The following is a 20,131-nucleotide window of genomic DNA, read 5'->3' as shown; positions in this document are numbered from 1 at the left end:
GGAGACTGCTTTTCATGATGATCCTCAAGGAATAGCTAGGAGCCCTTGACATTTGCTGATGACAGGCTACCACCAGTAACAATACAGCTATTGTGGGGAACCATAAGGTAATGGGGGAGGACTCCACTGCTGCTCATACCAGTGAGAAGGGGCTAAAGATTGTCTTGTCCCTGGGGCTTCTTTCTCAGTTAAGATGTCCAGAAAGATGTCTCTATGGTGGTATGTAGGGAATCCCTGCACAGAGATCTAGGAATCTGAAGAAGAGTCTTCAGCATAGTCTGGAGAAGGAGCAGACATTGAACGCAAGAATGGTTGTCCATATAGTGCTGATGGTATCAGAGAATGGTAAAGTCTCTGAGACCCTGCAGATCTCATCATCAACAATTGTTTGATAACCATTAAAAAAAAGGAAACTATTGCACCTCAGACACTGACAAGTCCTTGGAGAATCTAAGCTCCTGCGGTACCGGGTAAATCTCCACCAGGACTGTATGAGGCTCCAGATTAACTGGTGTCGGTACTGAGGATGTTGACAATAGTATCTTGTGCAGCCAATGGTCCTGGTACTGAGGATGATGACCTCAGAAATACCAATGTTGCAGCCTGGGTCTGCAGAGGTGGTAATGAAAGTTACAGATTTTCTAGAGTGTTTAGAGTCTCTGCTGGAGCAGTCATGCTTGGAGGGTACCACAGACAACTTCGGTACTGAGGTTTGCATGGTATCACGGGTCCTTTGAGGACCTCAAGGTCTTCGGAGAGCTCCTGGTACCAGAGAGAGCTTCCTGGAACCTGAAGTCGCCAAAACGGTCATTCTTGATGGTGACCAAACCTTTTTGAATTATGCTCTCTATAAGGAGGTCCAGCACTCCCTCCCCATTGGACCTCTACTGGTACCTCTGCGTTCTTACCCCACAAAGATCTAGGTATGGAGGTTGAAGGGGCACTGTGCTCACTTGGAAGCCAATGTTCCAGGACTGTGTCTGTGGGCTGTATTTGGGCCTCAATCTGAGGCTGGTCAGAGGGAACACTCCATCATGAGGAGCCTAAATTTAATCTCTTGTTTTTTTTCAAAATCTGCTTTTAAAAGCTGAGTAGATCTTGCATTTGGCTGGAATTTGGGTGTTTCCCAGATAGTGGATACACCAAGAATGTCCGTCGCTCACTGGTATAGATTCCCAGGCAGCGCTCGAATCATGGGGATTCTTCAGAAAGGGGGGTTGATGGGGAAAGGGAATATAAATCAGAAAACCTCCAATTAACTAAAGAAGTACGATTATCGAAAGAACTAAATAAACTGAACTGGAACTAAGACCTTGAGGCTAAGCTAGAGCAAAGCTGAAATGAGAGTGCTAGATGCTCCACCTCAGGCTGTCGAGCAGTTGAGAAGAAACCAGGTGAGGTTCACCTGCACAGCTCTATATATCCTTGGTACAGGGCATGAGGATATCTAGAGCACATGCATGGGGCGAATGAGCACTGCTGCCGAAAAATCTCTGATAAAAAGGTACAAGAGGCATATATGCACCTGCAGTGGAGCACCCATAGGGACATTACTCAAAGAAGAATTATGAGTTACTTACATCCTTGTTTTTGGACTTTGCTCCATAGCTTCCTAGTGATTTCCACTTTCAATTTGAGAAAAGCATAGATAATATTATTGAAAAATAATACATTCCTTAGAGTAGATTAATACAATCACAATTGTATCTAAAACATCTAAAATGTATTTTAAAATATCTTAAATATATGCTCTGGGAATTATTTGGGGGAAGTTCTATGGCTTGTGTTATACAGGCGGTTAGACTAGATGATCACACTGGTCCATTCTGGTCTATGAATCACTATATAATTGTAAAACAAATCCAAATTATTTAAATTCAAGCTTTAATATATACCTGGATGAAAAAAATGTAGAAACACTCAATTTTTACAAATTTTGTCTGCTAACAGACATATTATTGCCATATCATAGTCTGCTTTAGGAATTCAATTTGATACGAGTACCGTATTAACAGCTGATGTTTTAATTTCTTTTCCCTAACCCCCTGATTCTCATAATAAGATTGCGTCTATGCCATAAGGTGGTAGAACGCATATTGGTGGAGCAAACTGGCTGGAGCATCTGGAAAAGGGAATGAAGGGATGAACAAGGAAACAAAATAACTAACAAAATGTTTACGTAATATCACCAAGAATATTTGTTTCTATGCTCATCTCTCTTGTCTATTTGAATTATAAACTCTTTGGGGGTACGGCCTGTCTTTTCTTATGTGTTTGTACAATCCCTGTCACATTTTGGGAGCTACCACACTAAAAATAATAAACTAATAATTATTATAATCATGCTGTATTGGCACGATCCAAGTGGAAACAAACATCAGTTACCTTGTAATGGATTCCCATGATGCTTTTTCTTCTGTAACCTCAACACTAAGGAGATCTTCACCAATTTTATCAGGGTTTTTTTGTACCTAGTCATTAAAAAAAGTAGCATTCATGTAATTTGGGAGGTTAGCTAGTAAATACAGTAGCTGTAAAATGGACCTATTGGCCAGATGAACTAGTGTCCTAGTTTTCTAATTCAGCAAGTTAATGCTTTAACTGTTTGAAATTACACTGTAACAACATCATTTCATACTATTCAAATGTAAGTATTTTGTACACAGTGTAGACTTAATCAGTCCTGTCCACCTGGATCTTGAAATTTTTTTCCATACTAGCATATATTCTACAATGTTATATATATACATTTCTCAGATTCAGTCCTCTTCCTTTCTTGGATATAACAACAAGGAGTCCTTGTGGCACCTTAGAGACTAACAAATTTATTTGGGCATAAGCTTTCATGGGCTATAACCCACTTCATCAGATGCATCAGTTTCAATGAGAAACTGCAGAACTGGAATTAATTTGCAAACTTGACACCATCAAATTAGGCCTGAATAAAGACTGGGAGTGGCTGGGTCACTACAAAAAATAATTTCCTCTCTGTTGATACTCACACCTTCTTGTCAACTGTTGGGAATGGGCCACATCCACTATGATTGAATTGGCCTTGTTAGCACTACAAATGTTTTTAACTAACACGGCTACCCCTCTGAAACCTTTCTTAGAGATGTGACCCGTCCTTTCCGTGTACTTTGTAAAATTTGCTCCAGGCATGCCAGAGAATAGTAACTGATTATGCAACAACTGATTATGCAAGATCATATGGGGATTCACATCCTCAAATCAAAGAGCAGGCTTAAGCACTCTGTGTTTGTATATGTAAAGAGTAACTAATAATACACAAAACTAGTGCCGCCTCCTTTCCATCTTTGCTCATAAAAGCTAGGCTATCAGTATGTGACACAGACCATAGTTAGGGGAAACATGCTGTTGCACTGCCCTTGGAGCAGCCCATGGGGGAGATTGTGATTCAGTGAATCACAAGCTCCCTCCTTGTCTCCCCCCTGCTTTGGAGAAGGAGAAAACTGTGACAGATTCGTACCTGTCATAGTGTATGCTCCTCAACGCTCCTTATACCCCTTCTACTCTCTTGTGCCAAAGTCCAAGATTGTCCATGCCATTCAATTGAATTTGCTAGATGGCCTCACTCTCTGAACTTATAGGCATAACATATCTGCAACCCACATAAGTTTTTCAAACAGTAAAAGTGTTTGTATGTATGTAATTCTACCCAAATTAATTTAGATTTTTTTTTGTATTGTCAAGCTAATGTTATTAGCTTTGTGTCAGTACTGAATCAGTAAAAACCTGTGGTTTTTTAGTTTTTTCACAGCAAGTGTCTCTGAAGATATATCCTAGGTCTGATTTATGATAGCCAAGACTGCAGCCTAATTTAAATTAGATACTATCTGCCACGTTTGATACAACTCTACTTATTTAAATTACTTGGTTACAACAGATAAGGGGACACTAACTTTCCAACTATATCATTTACCTAATTTTGACCCAGATTGTGTATGGAGGCTGAACATGTGGATCTCTCTGTATCTGCATGGTACAGGGTGGGGTCAGCTGCCTGTATGGCATTTTATCCCATTTCTCTCTGATCCTGGAAGCTTACATCCATGGGACTGGGGAGGAAACTCAGAGGAAACATGTATTGTTGCCTCTGCCCTGTAGCTCTGTACCTTTCTCAGACTCTGAAGGTCCAAAACTGGGACACACTGTATGAAGAAGACCCAAAAGGAGAAACTAAAAAAATAATAATGCCAGAAAGGTGGGATTCCTTACTCCTTTACAATAGGTAACTCTTCACATAACTTCACTTTCATTATTCTTTATTTCTGATGTAATTTGCAACTATAGAAGCAAAGGGACACCAAATTTTTATGGAATGCAGGTAATTCTGGGACTAAAATGAGTGCTATCCTTCAAAATGATGGACAGTTGAAAGGCATGCCTGTGGGGAATGCAGAGTAAAATTAAAAGAGCCAGCATCAGAGATGGAAAAATACTGTAGCAGCTCTAACAGAGCGAAGATATTGGAAATGATAAGGGGATTGGGGTGGAGGGGCGGCAGAGCTGGTGCAGGTGGCTCTGGTTTCCAGTTGACTGTAAGGGATCTGTTGGTTGTGGGAGCTAAGCCCTCTTGTTTCTTTCATCAGGGAGACCAGTCTTGCACCTTCAGAGATGAAAGAATTCATAGGAAATTACGTAAGGGAAAACTCAATCTTTCCAGTCACCTACACAGGATTTTTCTGTGTAAGGGACAACTTGGGACTTAGTATTTATAATAAAATTATACTATTCATTCTATTGAAAAAAATTACTCTTTCATAAAAGTACCATGATATGGTATATTTTATGGCAATGCAAAAAACATGCAACAAATTAACTGATGGCATGAATCCATGCATCTGTGGATTTAGTTATCAAAAATCTGAATAGTATAGTCTGACTTTCATCTTGCTGTTAAACATAACCCAAGGCACCTGAGCATTATTAATATGTTTAAAGAAATGATGCACACACAAAATTATCTGCCTACATACTTTGACTTTGAGAATTTTGCTCTTGAAGTTGTTTAATACCACAATAACATCTTCCAGGTGGACTGGAGAATCTGCTCCTTCATGGCTATGAGAAAAAACAACAACAGATATACAAATGTATACACTCCTTAAAATGTTACATATATTGAGTTTTATTTTTATTTTAGAACTGTTTACATTTGCTGAAGCTAAAAATGTCTGTGTACAGTATGTCCTGCACTAGTTTTCTGATGTCGGAACCTTTCTCAATTTTTCTTCTTCATGGTGCTTAACAGGAGTCTCCATACAGTTATAGTAAAATGAATGATAGGTTCTTTCACAATAATTGTGCATCATCACTGCATAACACAAGAATGTCCTCATGACCACGTAAGACTCTGCATTTTCAAATACCAACATTTTCTTTGAAAAGAAGACTGTAAAATGACATATCTTGCCGAACTGAATACCTGAATGTTGAATTTTTATTCCCTTGACTACTATAGAAAAACCTACAAGTTACACTACTTGAAGATTCTTCAGTCACATGAGGATTTAAAACAAACAACCTGTATTACATAAACGGGGATATTTATTGAGGTTTAAAGGAATTTCCAGTTTTATTAAGTACTAGGATTAAATATATGATGAAAAATATTAAAAACAATTTTTTGTTAGGTTAGGGACTAGTATCACTGCTTCTTATTAAATGTTGCTCAACACTTCCCTGTAATGGGGCGCACAAGAAATGGTTACTCACTCTGTGCAGTAATGGCAGTTCTTCAAGATGTGTCCCTCTATGGGTGCTCCACTATAGGTGCACTTGAGCCCTGTGCACCTTTGATGAGAGATTTTTCATAGTGACGTCCATTTGGCCCGCACATGCATGTTACTCCACCTCGTGCTCCATGCAGTTACTATATAGCACTGTACAGACTAACTGTCCTCAGTTCCTTCTCTACCGCAAAGCCCCATGACAGGGAACTCTGAAGCAGAGGGGAGGAGGGTGGGTAGTGGAGCACCCATAGGGACACATATCTTGAAGAACTTCAGTTACTGCACAGAGTGAGTAACCATTTCTTCTTCGAGTAGTGTTCTTATGTGTGACTACTGAGCAGTTTCCCTTTAAAAAGGAGGGGGCTTTGGAGTCTAGTCCAGTATGGAAGAAAGTACCAGCGGAGCCGAACACCGTATTAGAAGCAGAGTCACAGATTATTGCACAGTGTTCGGCGAACGTATGCTTAGAAGTCCAAGTTGCAGCTTTGCTGAAACCCCCGACCCCCCCCCCGAGCGCCGGGCTGCCGAACCCCCCTCCCTGAGCGCCGCACCGGGCTGCCCAAACCCCTGCCCCCCCCAAGCGCCGCGCCACACCGCGCCGTCCAAACCCCCGCCCCCCGCCGCGCCAGGCCGCCCAAACCCCGAGCACCGTGCCGGGCCAACCTCCGCCCCCCCCAGCGCCGCGCTGCCGAAGCTCCCACCCCCCCAGTGCCGCGCCGCTGAAACAAAAACAAACAAACAAACAAAAAACCCCGAGCGCTCTCCGCCACCCCAAGATTGGCCGCCCCTTCCCAGGTGCTGCCCCAAGCACATGCTTGGTCGGCTGCTGCCTGGAGCCGGCCCTGATTCTGGTGGATAATGACCTGACCTCTATTCTTTATTATTGTGGTGCCTAGGAGTCCCAGTCCCTCATTGGACCAGGATCCCATTGTGCTTGGTGCTGTATAAACCCAGAACAAAAAGATAGTCTCTGCCCCCAACAATTTACATACATGCCTGTGTCACTTCTGGATTGGAAGACTACAGCAATGCAATATATTTGAGTATGAAGCTATCAACCCTTAAGAAATTCCACCTAAGACAAAATGCAGCAGTGAAATTCTCAGCAACACAAACTACCAAAACACATCAAATCTATTCTCTGCTCTCTGCACTGGACTCCCATGCATACCTGTTGGCTGGGTAAGCTCTTTTTTCTTAACAAAATCTCATTTTAAATGATACTTGCAAAACTTTAAAAAAAGAATTTTCAGCATTTCTGGTTTATGCTACTGCTCAGTTAAGTAAACAAAAACAGTCTCACACTTAAAATCACAGTACATCATATGTAGATTAGGCACCTAAGCATATTGCAAACACTTACTGAAAATACAGAGGAGGATAAAGAAACTGAGCCAACTAGTAAAAACATGCTGAAAGAAATCAGTCCTTCCAGACCAGGTAAACTATAAGCTTCAGTGACTACACTGGATGAGATGTTAGAATGGATGATACAGGGGAAAAAAATTTATGAAGAGAACAAAACACCAAATCAGTCTGAAATGAAGGTACAAACTCTATCTTCATCCCTCAGTGTCTATCACTCCTCAGAACACAGTCCCGATTAAAAACTGGAGATGTAAGCAGATTTACTAAAAAACCAAACATGATATTGCAACATACATGTTTCTGGCATGCCAGCCAGGAAGAGAAAACTGGGACTTGTAGCATTTATGGAAAAGATATTATCCAAGTTGCTTAACATAAATAGAGATTTAGTGTAATGACACTGAAATATTATCATGAATACAAGAATGTGGGCTGGCTTCATTATCCTCAGTCCCTATTTTCTCTCGACTAGTTCCCAATTAACTAATGAAATTCAGGCTCAGCCTAATGAGGATTTTAAGTCTTTGCAAAATGTTACCTCATCCTCCCCACTCTATGTGGCTAAGCAGTAGAACCTTTACGTAGTTTGCTCTACTTTTTGGAAAAACCATTTGCATGAAGAGAGACTCTCACTGATACTCAACCTTTTAATTTCACCCATTCACACTTCTTTTTCTCCACTGCATTTGCTAATCAGTATTATCATCATTGCTAGCTTTTTGTTCTTATTTGTGTATTGTTTTTGCTTGTTTTCCTTCAGTAAATTCCATATTTTTGCAAAGACTGTGATACTTTTTTTTACAAAATATGTTTGTAAGTTACAACTGTGTTTGCCCAAAAATTAGGTTACTACTTACCCAAATATATGGTAGATGTCTTCCGATCTTCCTTTGCGTAATCTCAGTGTCCACGCACCTGGATTTGCTTTCAACTGAAAATATCCCTGTGAGCAAAAAGAAACAGTAGCACAGTCTGGTTTTAGCAAAACTTTGGAAATGACCACCTTCACATGATTCTCCAGCATTCAGCACTGTCTGTCATCAAAGCTACTACACACTGTCAGCTGCAATTCTAGCCCTGAAATCAGTACTATGGTAATGCAGTCAAGTGCCTTCTCCCCTTTATGTTCACATCCACAAGCTCTTAGTGATAAAGAGATTTGTTCCTACCCGAATATGGAATTTATATAAAGAATCTTCTTCTTTTTCCTTTATGCCACTTTTCCTGGTGAGGGTCGTGGTGGCAGCAGAGAGAATAGGCAGGACCAGACCTCCTTTTCCTCCGCAACAGGTTCCAGGTCCTCCTGGGGGATTCCCCAGCGTTCTCAGGCCAGCCGGGAGATATATACCTCCAGCGTGTCCTGGGTCGGCCTCAGGGCCTCTGCCCCATGGAGCGTGCCCAGTAGAGTTCCAATGGGGAAACCTCACAGGGGGCATCCTTATCAGGTGCCCGAACCACCATAACTGGCTCCTCTCGATCCGGAGGAGTAGCGACTCTATTCCGAGGCCCTCCCGAATAGCCAAGCTCCTCACCCTGTCTTGGAGAGCATGCCCAGCCACCCTGTGGAGAAACCTCATTTCCACTGGTTGTCCCCACAATCTTGTCCTTTCGGTCATTACCCAAGGTTCATGACCATAGGTGTGGATGGGGATGTAGAGCAACTTGTAAACCTCGTCCGAGAACTCAGCTCCCACTTCACCGCCACGGATCGGAACAGCCCCCACATCACCGCCACACCAATCCGCCGGTTGATCTCATGCTCCCACTTGCCATCACTCGTGAACAAGACAAATAGGTACTTAAACTCGTCCACTAAGGACAGCTACTCCCCTCTCACCTGGCGAGAACAGTCCACTTTCTTCTGAGAAAGGAACATGACCTCTGATTTGGAGGTGCTGATTCTCATCCCAGCCACTTCACACTCAGCAGCAAAACATTCGAGTGAGCGTCAGAGATTTCAGTGTCAAGAAGCAAGAAGGACATCATCATCTGCAAACTGCTGAGATGCCACCTCCGAGTCCCCATACTGGATGCACTCCACAGCTCAGCTGCACCTTGATATCCTGTCCATGAAAATCACGAACAGGAGTGGGGACGAGACCCACCCTTGGGGGAGTCCAATGCCCACCTTGAACGAATTCAACTTAATGCCAAGAATACGAATGCAACTCTCACTCCAAGAACAGAGGGACCGGATAGCATGCAAAAGCATGTCCCACAAGACATCTCAGGGTACGCAGTCATATTCCTTCTCCAGGTCTACAAAATAAAGGTAAACCGGATTAGCAAATTCCCACAACCCCTTGAGTATCTACGAGAGAGCAAAGAGCTGATCCGTTGTTCCATGGCCGGGACGGAATCCACACTGTTCCTCCTGAATCTGAGGTTCTACTAATGAGTGTAACCTTCTCTCCAGAACAGGCTTGGTATAGGCTTTGCTGGGGAGGCTGAGGAGTGTGATCCCCCTATAGTTGGAACACACCCTCTGGTCTCCTTTCTTAAAGATTGGGACCACCACCCTGGTTTGCCAGTCCAAAGGTACTGCATCCACCTTCCACGCAACATTGAAGAGGCGTGTTAACCACGACACCCCAACATTATATAGTGCTTTCAACATCTCTGGGCGAATCTCATCCACACTTGCTGCCTTACCACTATGAAGGCACTTTACCACCGTATCGACCTTAGCATCAGAAATAGATCTGATCTCACTGGAGGTTTCTGGCACTGCCTCCTGGAAGGGGGACATGTCCATTGGGTTGAGGAGTTCCTCGAAGTGCTCCCTCCACCTCTCGACAATCTCCTCAGTTGAGGTAAGCATTTCACCACCCTTGTTGAGTATAGCCTGGGCAACGTCCCACTGATTCCTCCTAAAGCAACGAATGGTTTGCCAGAACACCTTTGAGGCCGTCCAATAGTCATTCTCCGTGGTCTCTCCAAACTCCTCCCAAGCCTGAGCTTTTGCTTCAATGACCGCCACAGCCGCAGTCCTCTTACCAGTTGGTACCTCTCAGCTGTATCAGGAGTCCGGTTCATGAGCATTGCTCAGAAGGCCTCCTTCTTCGACTTGACAGCTTCCCTCACCACTGGAGTCCACCAGCAGGTCCTAGGGTTGCCACCATGACAGGCACCAACTGCCTTCAGGCCTCAGCTTTTTGTGGCTGCCTCAACGATTGAGGCCCTGAATAATGGTCCACTCGGACTCAATGTCCAAGACCTCACCGAGAATGCAGGAGAAGTTCTTCTGGAGGTGGGATTTGAAGTCTTTCTGCACCTCCACCAGATATTCCCAGGTGACTTGCACTGATCATTTGGGGCTCCTGTGTCTATTTGGCCAGCATCCCATGTGTCGGATCCAACTCATCACCAAGTGGTGATCAGCTGCCAGCTCTGCCCCCTCTTCACTCGAGTGTACAGAACATATGGCCTTAGGTCTGACGAGATGACTAATTTTTTCCGTTTCTTTCATTTGGGTAAAAAGTACATAAGATCCCTCGTGCCCATCTACCTAAACCACTTTGAATGGTGGTAATCCTACTATATAAATCTAGTCCCAAATATTTGAGTGAATAATGCCATGCCAATCAAACAAAATAAAAATTATTAATGTTTAAGTGCTTCACTTTTTTTTCCTAAATATTAAAGAAGAGTTAGGTTCCACACACCCAAAAACCCTCTTTGGTAGCAGGCAAAACAAAAGTAGCACCTTTTGAGAATATTTTAATATTGACACACTGCTGGCTGCCACTAAACCTTAGACTTCTGCTAATAGTTAAGGAAACGTAGAAGACTATCCAGGTTACTTAACCATTAACTGGAATTCTTTGAATATATCACTTTCACAGATCCACATTACTGGGACTGAATATCAAGTCAAATGAACACAAAACTGTAAAAAGCAGTTAGTTCACAATGGAGAACCTTGCAGAGACTACATCTATAAAAGGAGAAATGATGGTCCTATTCTTTAAATTCTGTTCAGAACCAGCACTCCAAAGACAAAACGAGAGGGTAGAAGAGTTTGGATCTCAGAAGACAATATACTCAGAGAACTACAATTACTAGTAAGTAGGCAACCTAGTTTTCTCTCCTACAGAAATCGGTCCTACGAATACCCAGTCATGAGCCTTGTCTATACTTAAAAAAAAAAAAAAAAAAAACACACAAAATTGTGGCTAACAGTGCACAATAATGCTACCATGTGGCCTGCACTTGCTCTGAGAAAGTCCAAACACTATGCGATCATCACGTCAATGTGGACTGGTGCAGTGAGAGCTTAGACTGCAAGCACAGACATAATAGCAGTAATGGTGCAACCAGTGTTCCCACTAGCATTATTCAGTACACCAGTCACATTTTGGTCTTTCTGTACTCTGCTGTCCTGGGGTTACATTTTTCAAAAGCTCTTCATCTGTACTTACTGGGTTAATACACACCCCTGTATTTCACTGCACATACTTTCTCACCAGGACTCACCTCTTTAAGGTCACTGTGCAACTGAGCTGCTTCTGGAGTATTTCTCAGAAGAATATCATAAGAGCATGTTGTCATGCTCATTGACTCATACTGTCCATGACAGCATTAAAGAACAAAGGGTAAAATTTTCAAAAGTGCGTAAGTCCCATTAAAAAAATTACCTAAACACTTAGGAGCCTAAGTCTGGTATGATTAATAGAAGACAACATATGACTCCTAGGAGACGTAGGCTCTTAAGTGCTTAGGTCACTTTTGAAAATGGGATTTAGGCACTTTTGAAAATTTTACCCCCAAACAATGTATTTAAAAGCCGCAAACATGAAATTGCTAATTGTGCTTCCCCTAAGTACAAATATAACAACAAACACTAATTCTGGTGAGACCACAGTATTCCAAGTCCAAAGATAGCAGAAAATGAGCTGAGAGAGCAAGATCTATGTGTCACCCTTTATAGACATCACCTCTGTGTTATTCAGTATATACATCAAAGCATACAACTCTGAGGTACACTAACTACTTTTAGCAGTCCAGATTTTGCTTGTTAGAAAAGAATACTCGAAGAATGGGTATCTTGAAGAAATTTCATGAAGGAGAATGAACATTAAAAAAAAAAAAAAAAAAACTTTTTCCTTAGTTAATACCTACCAGATTGGCCATCACAGTGGTGTCAAACATAACAGGATTATTCTTCATGCCTAGAGTGAACTGTAATCCCCGAGGAGGTTGTCCACTGGTCACATCAAAGCAATGTCCTTCAAGTAGTAGATATTCCAGTTCATATTCTGCTGTAACAATTCCTTCTACCTGTGGAAATCAACATTTTTATCACTAGAACATCTGGCATTTTGATTTCTCATAACAAAGGAGCATATTACAATGATGGAAATTTTGGTTTTTCATAATATACCTTCAGTATGAATAGGTTACATGGATTTAATTCTTTCTTTTTAACATTTTGGGTGAAAGGACAGTTACCTGTTCCGTAACTGGCGTTCTTCGAGATGTGTTGCTCAGGTGTATTCCACTATAGGTGTGTGTGCTCGCCACGTGCATCGGTACTGGAAGTTTTCCCCTTAGCAGTACCCGTAGTGGGGGAGCACTGCTGCGACCCCTGGAGTGGCGCCTGTATATCGCGCCATAAAGGGGGCTGCGTGCTCCCCCCACCCTCAGTTCCTTCTTGCCAGACAACTCCAACAGTGGGGAAGGAGGGTGGGATGTGGAATAGACAGGAGCAACACATCTCGAAGAATGCCAGTTACGGAACAGGTAACTGTCCTTTCTTCTTCGAGTGATTGCTCACGTGTATTCCACTATAGGTGACTCCAAGCTAACCCTGATGGAGGCGGGTAGGAGTTTAAAGGTAAAGGTTTAAGGGTTACCTGGGCGGAGCACCGCCCTACCAAACCCAGCGTCATCCCTTGATTGGGAGACGATTGCATAGTGCGATGCAAAAGTATGGACAGAGGACCACGTAGCAGCCCTACAGATGTCCTGAATGGAGACATGAGCCAGAAAGGCTGCAGACGAGGACTGGGACCTCGTCGAATGTGCCGTCACAATAGGAGGCGGGGGAACCCCTGCCAGGTCATAACAAGTGCAAATGCACGAGGTGATCCAGCGGGAGATCCGCTGGACGGACATCAGTTGCCCCCTCATGCGCTCGGCCGAAGCAATGAAAAGCTGGGGGGACTTCCTAAATGGCCTGGTTCTTTCCAGGTAAAAGGCCAGCGCTCTGCGCACGTCTAACATGTGCAGGCGGCGTTCCTCATAGGAGGAATGGGGCTTAGGGCAGAGGATTGGGAGGAAAATATCCTGATCCATGTGAAAAGCCGAGACCACCTTTGGCAAAAAAGCAGGGTGAGGGCGGAGCTGAACCGTATCCTTATGGAAGACCGTATATGGCAGTTCAGAAGTCAGAGCCTTAAGCTCGGAGATCCGGCGGGCTGAAGTGATGGCCACCAGGAACGCCACCTTCCAGGAGAGGTGGGACCATGAGCAGGTGGCTAAAGGCTCAAAGGGAGGCCCTGTGAGGCACGACAATACCAGGTTCAGATCCCAGGGAAGGACCGGGGGTCTAGCATAAGGGAACGCCCTATCCAAACCCCGCAGAAACCTGGAAGTCATGTGGTGGGAGAACACCGACTGTCCCATCACCGGAGGGTGGAAGGCCGAGATGGCCGCTAGGTTCACCCTGATAGAAGAGGGGGTTAGCCCCTGGGTCCGCAGGGAGAGGAGGTAATCCAGAACCAAGTGTATAGAGGCGGAAGAGGGAGAGGAACCTCTATTCCTCGCCCACAGAGAGAACCTACACCATTTTGCGAAGTAGGCCCAACGCGTGGAAGGTTTCCTACTCTCTAGCAGGACAGATCTCACTCCCGCAGAGCACCTGCGTTCCTCCTCGGTTAGCCACGGAGCAGCCATGCTGTCAGGTGGAGCGCAGCTAGGTTGGGATGGAGGAGGCGACCCTGGTCTTGAAAGAGGAGATCGGGGCGGAGCGGGAGCCTGCGGGGTGGGGCCACTGAAAGTTGAAGTAGGGTCCCATACCAGTGTTGACGGGCCCAGTCCTCGCCCGGTCTAACTTCACCTTCTGGAGGACCCTGCCTATTAGGGGAAAGGGAGGGAAGGCGTACAGCAGGGGCCCCGACCATGGAAGCAGGAATGCATCTGATATTGCTCCGTCGCCCACTCCTGCTCTGGAGCAAAACCGGGGACACTGCCGGTTCTGAGTGGTGGCAAACAAGTCTACCTGGGGAGCACCCCACTGTAAGAAAATCCCCTTGGCTACCTCCCTGTGCAGGGACCACTCGTGCTGCTGGGAGAATACCCTGCTCAGTCGGTCCGCAAGGGTGTTGCTCTTGCCGGGCAGGTAGAGGGCCCGCAGGAGTATGCTGTGGGCTATACAAAACTCCCACAGGAACTGGGCTTCCTGGCATAGTGCCCGGGAGCACGTGCCGCCCTGCTTGTTGATGAAATACATGGCAGTCGTGTTGTCCGTGAGGACTCTGACCTGCTGCACCAAAGACCGGGACCGGCCCTTGAGCAGCCAGTCGTCTAGGTAAGGGAAGATCTGCAGCCCTTTCCTCCTGAGGTGAGCTGCAACCACGGCCATACACTTCGTAAACATCCTGGGGGCTGTAGAGAGTCCAAAGGGGAGGACCGTAAACTGGTAGTGGTCCTGCCCCACCAGGAAACGAAGGAAGCGCCTGTGACCCTCGAAAATGTGGATGTGAAAGTATGCATCCTGAAGGTCCAGTGACGTAAACCAATCCCCCTGGTCTAGACATGGAATTATAAAGGCCAGGGAAACCATGCGGAATTTGTAACGCACCAGAAACTGGTTGAGGTTCCACAGGTCGAGGATGGGCCGGAGCCTGCCCTTTGCCTTGGGGATGAGGAAATACCTGGAATAAAACCCTTTGCCCTGGTATTCCCGAGGTACCCTTTCTACCGCTCCTGGGGAGAGAAGGCGCTCTACCTCCTGGCGGAGGAGGAGGGCATGCTCCGGGTCCCCGGTCTGGTACCCAGACGGGGGGCAATCCGGAGGGGCTGAGAGGAACTGCAGCCTGTATCCCTGGGAGATGGTACTGAGGACCCATTGATCTGTTGTAATACTGGACCATTGGAGTCGGAAAGCCGATAAACGGTTGAAAAAGGGTAACTTTATTAACTGGGTGGGGGGAACACTGGCAACAGGCCCGGTGACCCCCCACAACAAGTCAAAAACCGTTTTCCGGGGCACTTGCCCTTCGAAGCCCCAGGTCGCTGGGCCGAGCGGGATTGGCGGTGTGACTGACGCCTCTGGTCGCTTTGGCGGGGGTTCATATCTACCCCTAGCTTGCGGAGCAGGGGGTTGAGGCCTGGGCTTGTCCTTTGTCGGCGGGACGTACAGGCCCAGCGTCTGCAGGGTAGTGCGGGAGTCCTTCATCCCATGCAGACGGGTATCAGTTTGGTCAGCAAAAAGGGCCTTGCCATCAAACGGCAGGTCCTGCATTATGGCCTGAGACTCAGACGAGAGGCCGGAGAGGGTAAGCCAAGATGCGCGCCGCATGGAAACAGCCATGGCCAAGGAGCGAGCGGCCATGTCCGCCGTGTCCGAAGCAGCCTGTAGAGCCGCCTTGGCCGCAGTCGTTCCTTCCTGGACGAGCGCCCGGAAATCCTTTAGCTCGGGATCAGGGATGAAGGTCTCGAACCTGGGGAGGGACCCCCAAAGGTTGAACTCGTATCGGCTCAGGAATGCCTGATGGTTGGCCACCCTGAGCTGGAACTCATGGACGAATACGACTTCCGTCCAAACGAGTCAAGTCTACGAGCGTCCTTGTCCTTGGGTGTGGGTACCGGCTGACCATTTATCTCGCGGTGGTGGACAGACTCTACCACCAGTGAGTTCGGGGCTGGATGGGTGTAGAGGTACTCGATACCCTTCGCAGGGACGAAGTACTTCCTCTCGGCCTTCTTCGAAATAGGGGCAAGAGAGGCCGGTGTTTGCCAGAGACCAGCGGTGATATTAGCAACTCCTTGGTGGAATGGGAGCGCTACACACCCCGGGACCGAGGAGGCGAGGACATTAAAAAGTGTGTCGGAGGGCTCCTCCATCTCCTCGGCCCGGAGCTCGAGATTGGCTGCCACCCTCCGAAGCAGCTCTTGGTGTGCCTTAAAGTCCTCTTGTGAAGCGGGAGGAGGCGGCACCGCCACCGAGTCGGCCTGCGCCGCGGAGGTGGAAGGGACGGCAACGTCGACGACCAGTGGCACCGTGGGCTCCACTTCGTGGTCCGGTACTGGGGCCGGCGTCGGGGGATCGGCACCGACGGCTTGGTCACGGTACTGAGGGGACGGAAGGCGGCCCTGGGAGGCACCCGCCATGGAGCGAGGACCAGGGGGCGCTGGTGCCTGAGGCCATGGCGCTAGCTGGCACCACTGACCCTGCCACGGAACCGCCTGGAGCAGAGACACATCAGGTGCCGGAAGCACTGGTTGGTCCGGGGGCGCGGCGCGGCTCTGGGACAGGCGGCTGTGCGTCGACACTGAGGTGTGGGAGGAACACACGGTGCCGTAGGAATGGCTGGAACGGTCCCGATCACGATGGCTCCTGCCCCGAGACCTCGACGCGGAGGAGGACGACACATACACCTCCGAGGAGCTGACTTGGGACCGACCGCGGCGCCTGTGGCCGTGGTGCCTGGGTGCCGGGGGGTCTCGGTTCGCTCCGCGGTGCCGGGCCTTGGAGCGGGAATAGCGGTGCCGACGGCTCCCCGCCCCACTCCTGTCGGAGTCACTGGATGAAGAGGTCCGGTGTTGCCTCTTTCTACCGAGACGACGACGGTCGGGACCAGACGAGTGGGAGACGCTCATGGCGGAGTTGGGTTGAGGAGTCGACGTGCACCATGAGGGTCTGGTAGGTGCCTCAACCCGAGAAGGCAGCTCGACTTCTGAGTCCTCCATGGAAGGGCGATGGGCAGACAAAGACGGCTTCCCACGGGACCGGGGAACCGACTGCTGCGGCGCCGCGGGCACCGGGAGCGTCAGGATGTCACGCGCGGCCTGAGCTGCCTCTGGCATCGAGGGCATGCACACCTCCGGAGAGGCTCGCACAGACAGGACTGGACTACTCCGCTCAGCGTGAGTCGGAGGTCTCTGTCCCGGTGGGGATCGCGGGCTGCCCAACACGGGTCTAGCCTCCCCCTTACTCTACTCCCGGTACTTCAGCGATTTCCCCGTCTTTTTAGCAGGGGAACGGTGCTGGGATGTCGATGGTGCCTCACTGCATACCGATGATGCAGTGCCGGGCGCCGATTCGGAGCGGCGCGTGGGAGGCACTTCGCCGCGTGTCGACGACGCGGAGCCCGGCCTGGTACCGGCTCGACGCGTCGGTGCCGGGGCCAATGCCGACTCCATTAAAAGCGCTCGGAGTCGGATCTCACGCTTCTTCTTCGTACGCGGCTTGAAGGAGCGGCAGATTTTGCACCTTTCAGTAACGTCAGACTCGCCCAGACAGCAAAGACACTTAACGTGCGGATCGCTTCTGGGCATAGAATTGCGACAAGAGTCGCAGGACTTGAAGCCTGGGCCACGGGGCATGCCCCGAGCCAGGCGCTTGGCAGAGAAGTTCAAAAAGGAAAAGTTCAGTGAACTGAGTACTACTAAGGCTAGAAGTGCTGCAGCAGAGCTGGAGCAAGTTCCGACTACCTTCACTGGCGGCAAGAAGGAACTGAGGGTGGGGGGAGCACGCAGCCCCCTTTATGGCGCAATATACAGGCGCCACTCCAGGGGTTGCAGCAGTGCTCCCCCACTACGGGTACTGCTAAGGGAAAAACTTCCGGTACCGATGCACGTGGCGAGCACGCACACCTATAGTGGAATACACCTGAGCAATCACTCGAAGAAGAATTTAGTGATTGTGAAAGTTGATGCAGACCAAAGTCCTTTATTCATTATCAAACAGATATAGTAAAGATTGGTAAGACAGTTGGACCTAAAAGGAATGGGCATGTGTGTGTGTGAGAGAGAGAGAGAGTAAGAGAGAGAACGAGCATGTATTAAGTGTGTGTGTGTATATAAATGAAACTTTATTTGGAAACACATTTTACAAATAATATACAGCAATGCTTCTCACATGGAAGCTGTCCTAGAAGAGAGCTGAATCCCTATCACTTTGGAAGATAAGCTAAGCGTAGTTAACAGTTCCTTTTCAACAGTCAGGCTGTCAGACGAAGACCATCTGGTTCCAGATGGAGGAATGGTCCTTGGTAAAAGGATGTCTGGCCTTGCCAGTAGCTGCAATGGTGGTTTCAGCTTTAGTTCTATCAGGTCTGAGAGCCAGGGTCTTCTTGGCCATGCAGAATTAGCACTATTACCCTTGTATCTTTCTTGCCATATTTTTGGATCACTTTCTCTATGAGAGGGAAGGGTGGAAACGTGTATAGCAGGCCTTGACACCATCTGTGTGATAGAGCAGCTGTCCCCGTAGACCTGAGGTCTTTTTCCCTGCTGAAGTATTTCAGCCACTTTGCATTCTTGCAATTGGTGAACAGGTTGACTGAAGGGACACCAAATGTAGGATGAAGACTTCCTGGTTTAGGCACCATTCTGAGTTGTGGACATTGTGATGGCAAGCCAATCTACCTTTGGTTCAGCTCCCCTTTTATGTGAATTGCCTTTAGGAAAGAGAGAGTCTTTTCTGCCAACTCCTTTATCTCAATTGTGTCTGCATGTAGAGCTATGCTCCTGTCCCGCCTACATATGCAACCATTGTCGTATTATCGGACTGGAATAGGGCATGGTTGCCCTTTAGCTGCCTTCAGAATCTCAGAGAAGCCAGCTTGACCACTCTTAGATCCAAGAGACTGGTGCTGTGGTTCCTTTCCCCAGCGCTCCAGATGCCCTTTACTGTTCTGACGTGTTCCCCATCCATTCAGGCTGGAGTTTGTGGTAAGAACCTGAATGTCAGGAAGGCATATAGGGAGACCCTGTTGGACGTTGCCTAGGACCACCCACCATCTCAGCACATCGATGACCTGGTGTGGGACCAGTATGTGATCTTCCATGTGCTCCAGGGAGTAGTCCCATACTTTCAGAAGAAAGGCCTGGAAGCGATCTTACCCAGGGAATGATTCCTATGCACAAGACTAGGAGGCCCAGCAGCTTAAGGCACTGAGCTATGGATGGGCTCTTGCACTTGACCAGCATGGATATCAGATCCTGAATCTTCTAGAATCTGTCAAGTGATGGGCAGATCTGCACTACTGATGTGTCTATCACCACACCGAGTGAAAATCCTTGTCAAAGGAATCAAGGAACTTTTCCTAGTGTTTACAGGTGAGTCGTAGCATACGTGCATTTAATTTACGCAAATTCAACCATACGCACTCGGGAAAAAAAAGAAAAACAAGATACCTGTAAATAGTGCGGGCGATTCCACCCAATGAGCATATGCCCCGAGTGAGCATGAGATGGGAGACGTGAATCTGCTGTTCCCTCAGTCGGTCTCAGTTCCCGCATGCCTCTCATAGTGTGAGCATCTCGCCATGCTGAGTGTAATTCTAGTGTTTAAAGATACGTATTTTTCATACAACATGGCCCCTAAACGCAAGCCAACTACTTCATCTGGTGCTCAACTGAAGAAACAGCGATCTGTTCCAATGCTGGAGGAAAAACTGGCTATGTTGGACTTATTGAGAGACAGTATGTCGGTCTCCAATGTGGTGCGTAAATATGGCCGCAACGAATCTAGCATCCGTGCCATCAAGATTCGAGAGAGAGAGAAATTCATCAAGCCGTGGTATCAAGTGCTCCAATAACTGCTAAGGTGACGAGCCAGGTGCGTAAATAAGACTTTAGTGAAGACTGAAAAGGCATTAAACTTATGGCGGAAGACATGAAGACACCGTAAACGTGTGCCTATCGATGGCAACACATTGTGAGAAAAGGCTCTTAGCCTCTACGCGCTGTTCAAACCTCTCGCTGAAGAGGGACAGCCTTCTGATGAGAAGGAATTCAAAGCCAGCCAAGGTTGGCTTAACAGTTTTAGGAACCGC

The 20,131-nt window shown here is 47.2% G+C and overlaps 1 protein-coding gene across 1 annotated transcript in view; it reads right to left on the bottom strand.

The window, feature by feature from the left end:
• The window catches only part of UGGT2 (UDP-glucose glycoprotein glucosyltransferase 2), a 267,640-nt gene that overhangs the window by 33,539 nt on the left and 213,970 nt on the right, over positions 1 to 20,131 (bottom strand). Inside the window, exons 28-31 of the mRNA XM_065407070.1 lie at positions 12,246 to 12,404; positions 7,982 to 8,067; positions 5,001 to 5,085; positions 2,386 to 2,471 (exon numbers count right to left, since the gene is read on the bottom strand). Of these exons, the coding sequence (XP_065263142.1) occupies positions 2,386 to 2,471; positions 5,001 to 5,085; positions 7,982 to 8,067; positions 12,246 to 12,404 (416 nt within the window). The remainder of the gene's footprint in view (positions 1 to 2,385; positions 2,472 to 5,000; positions 5,086 to 7,981; positions 8,068 to 12,245; positions 12,405 to 20,131) is intronic.

This window comes from Emys orbicularis, chromosome 1 (genome assembly GCF_028017835.1).
Source record: "Emys orbicularis isolate rEmyOrb1 chromosome 1, rEmyOrb1.hap1, whole genome shotgun sequence".
Taxonomy (NCBI): domain Eukaryota; kingdom Metazoa; phylum Chordata; order Testudines; family Emydidae; genus Emys; species Emys orbicularis.
Note: the sequence above shows the minus strand (reverse complement) of the source record. Positions and strands in the feature narration are given on the sequence as shown.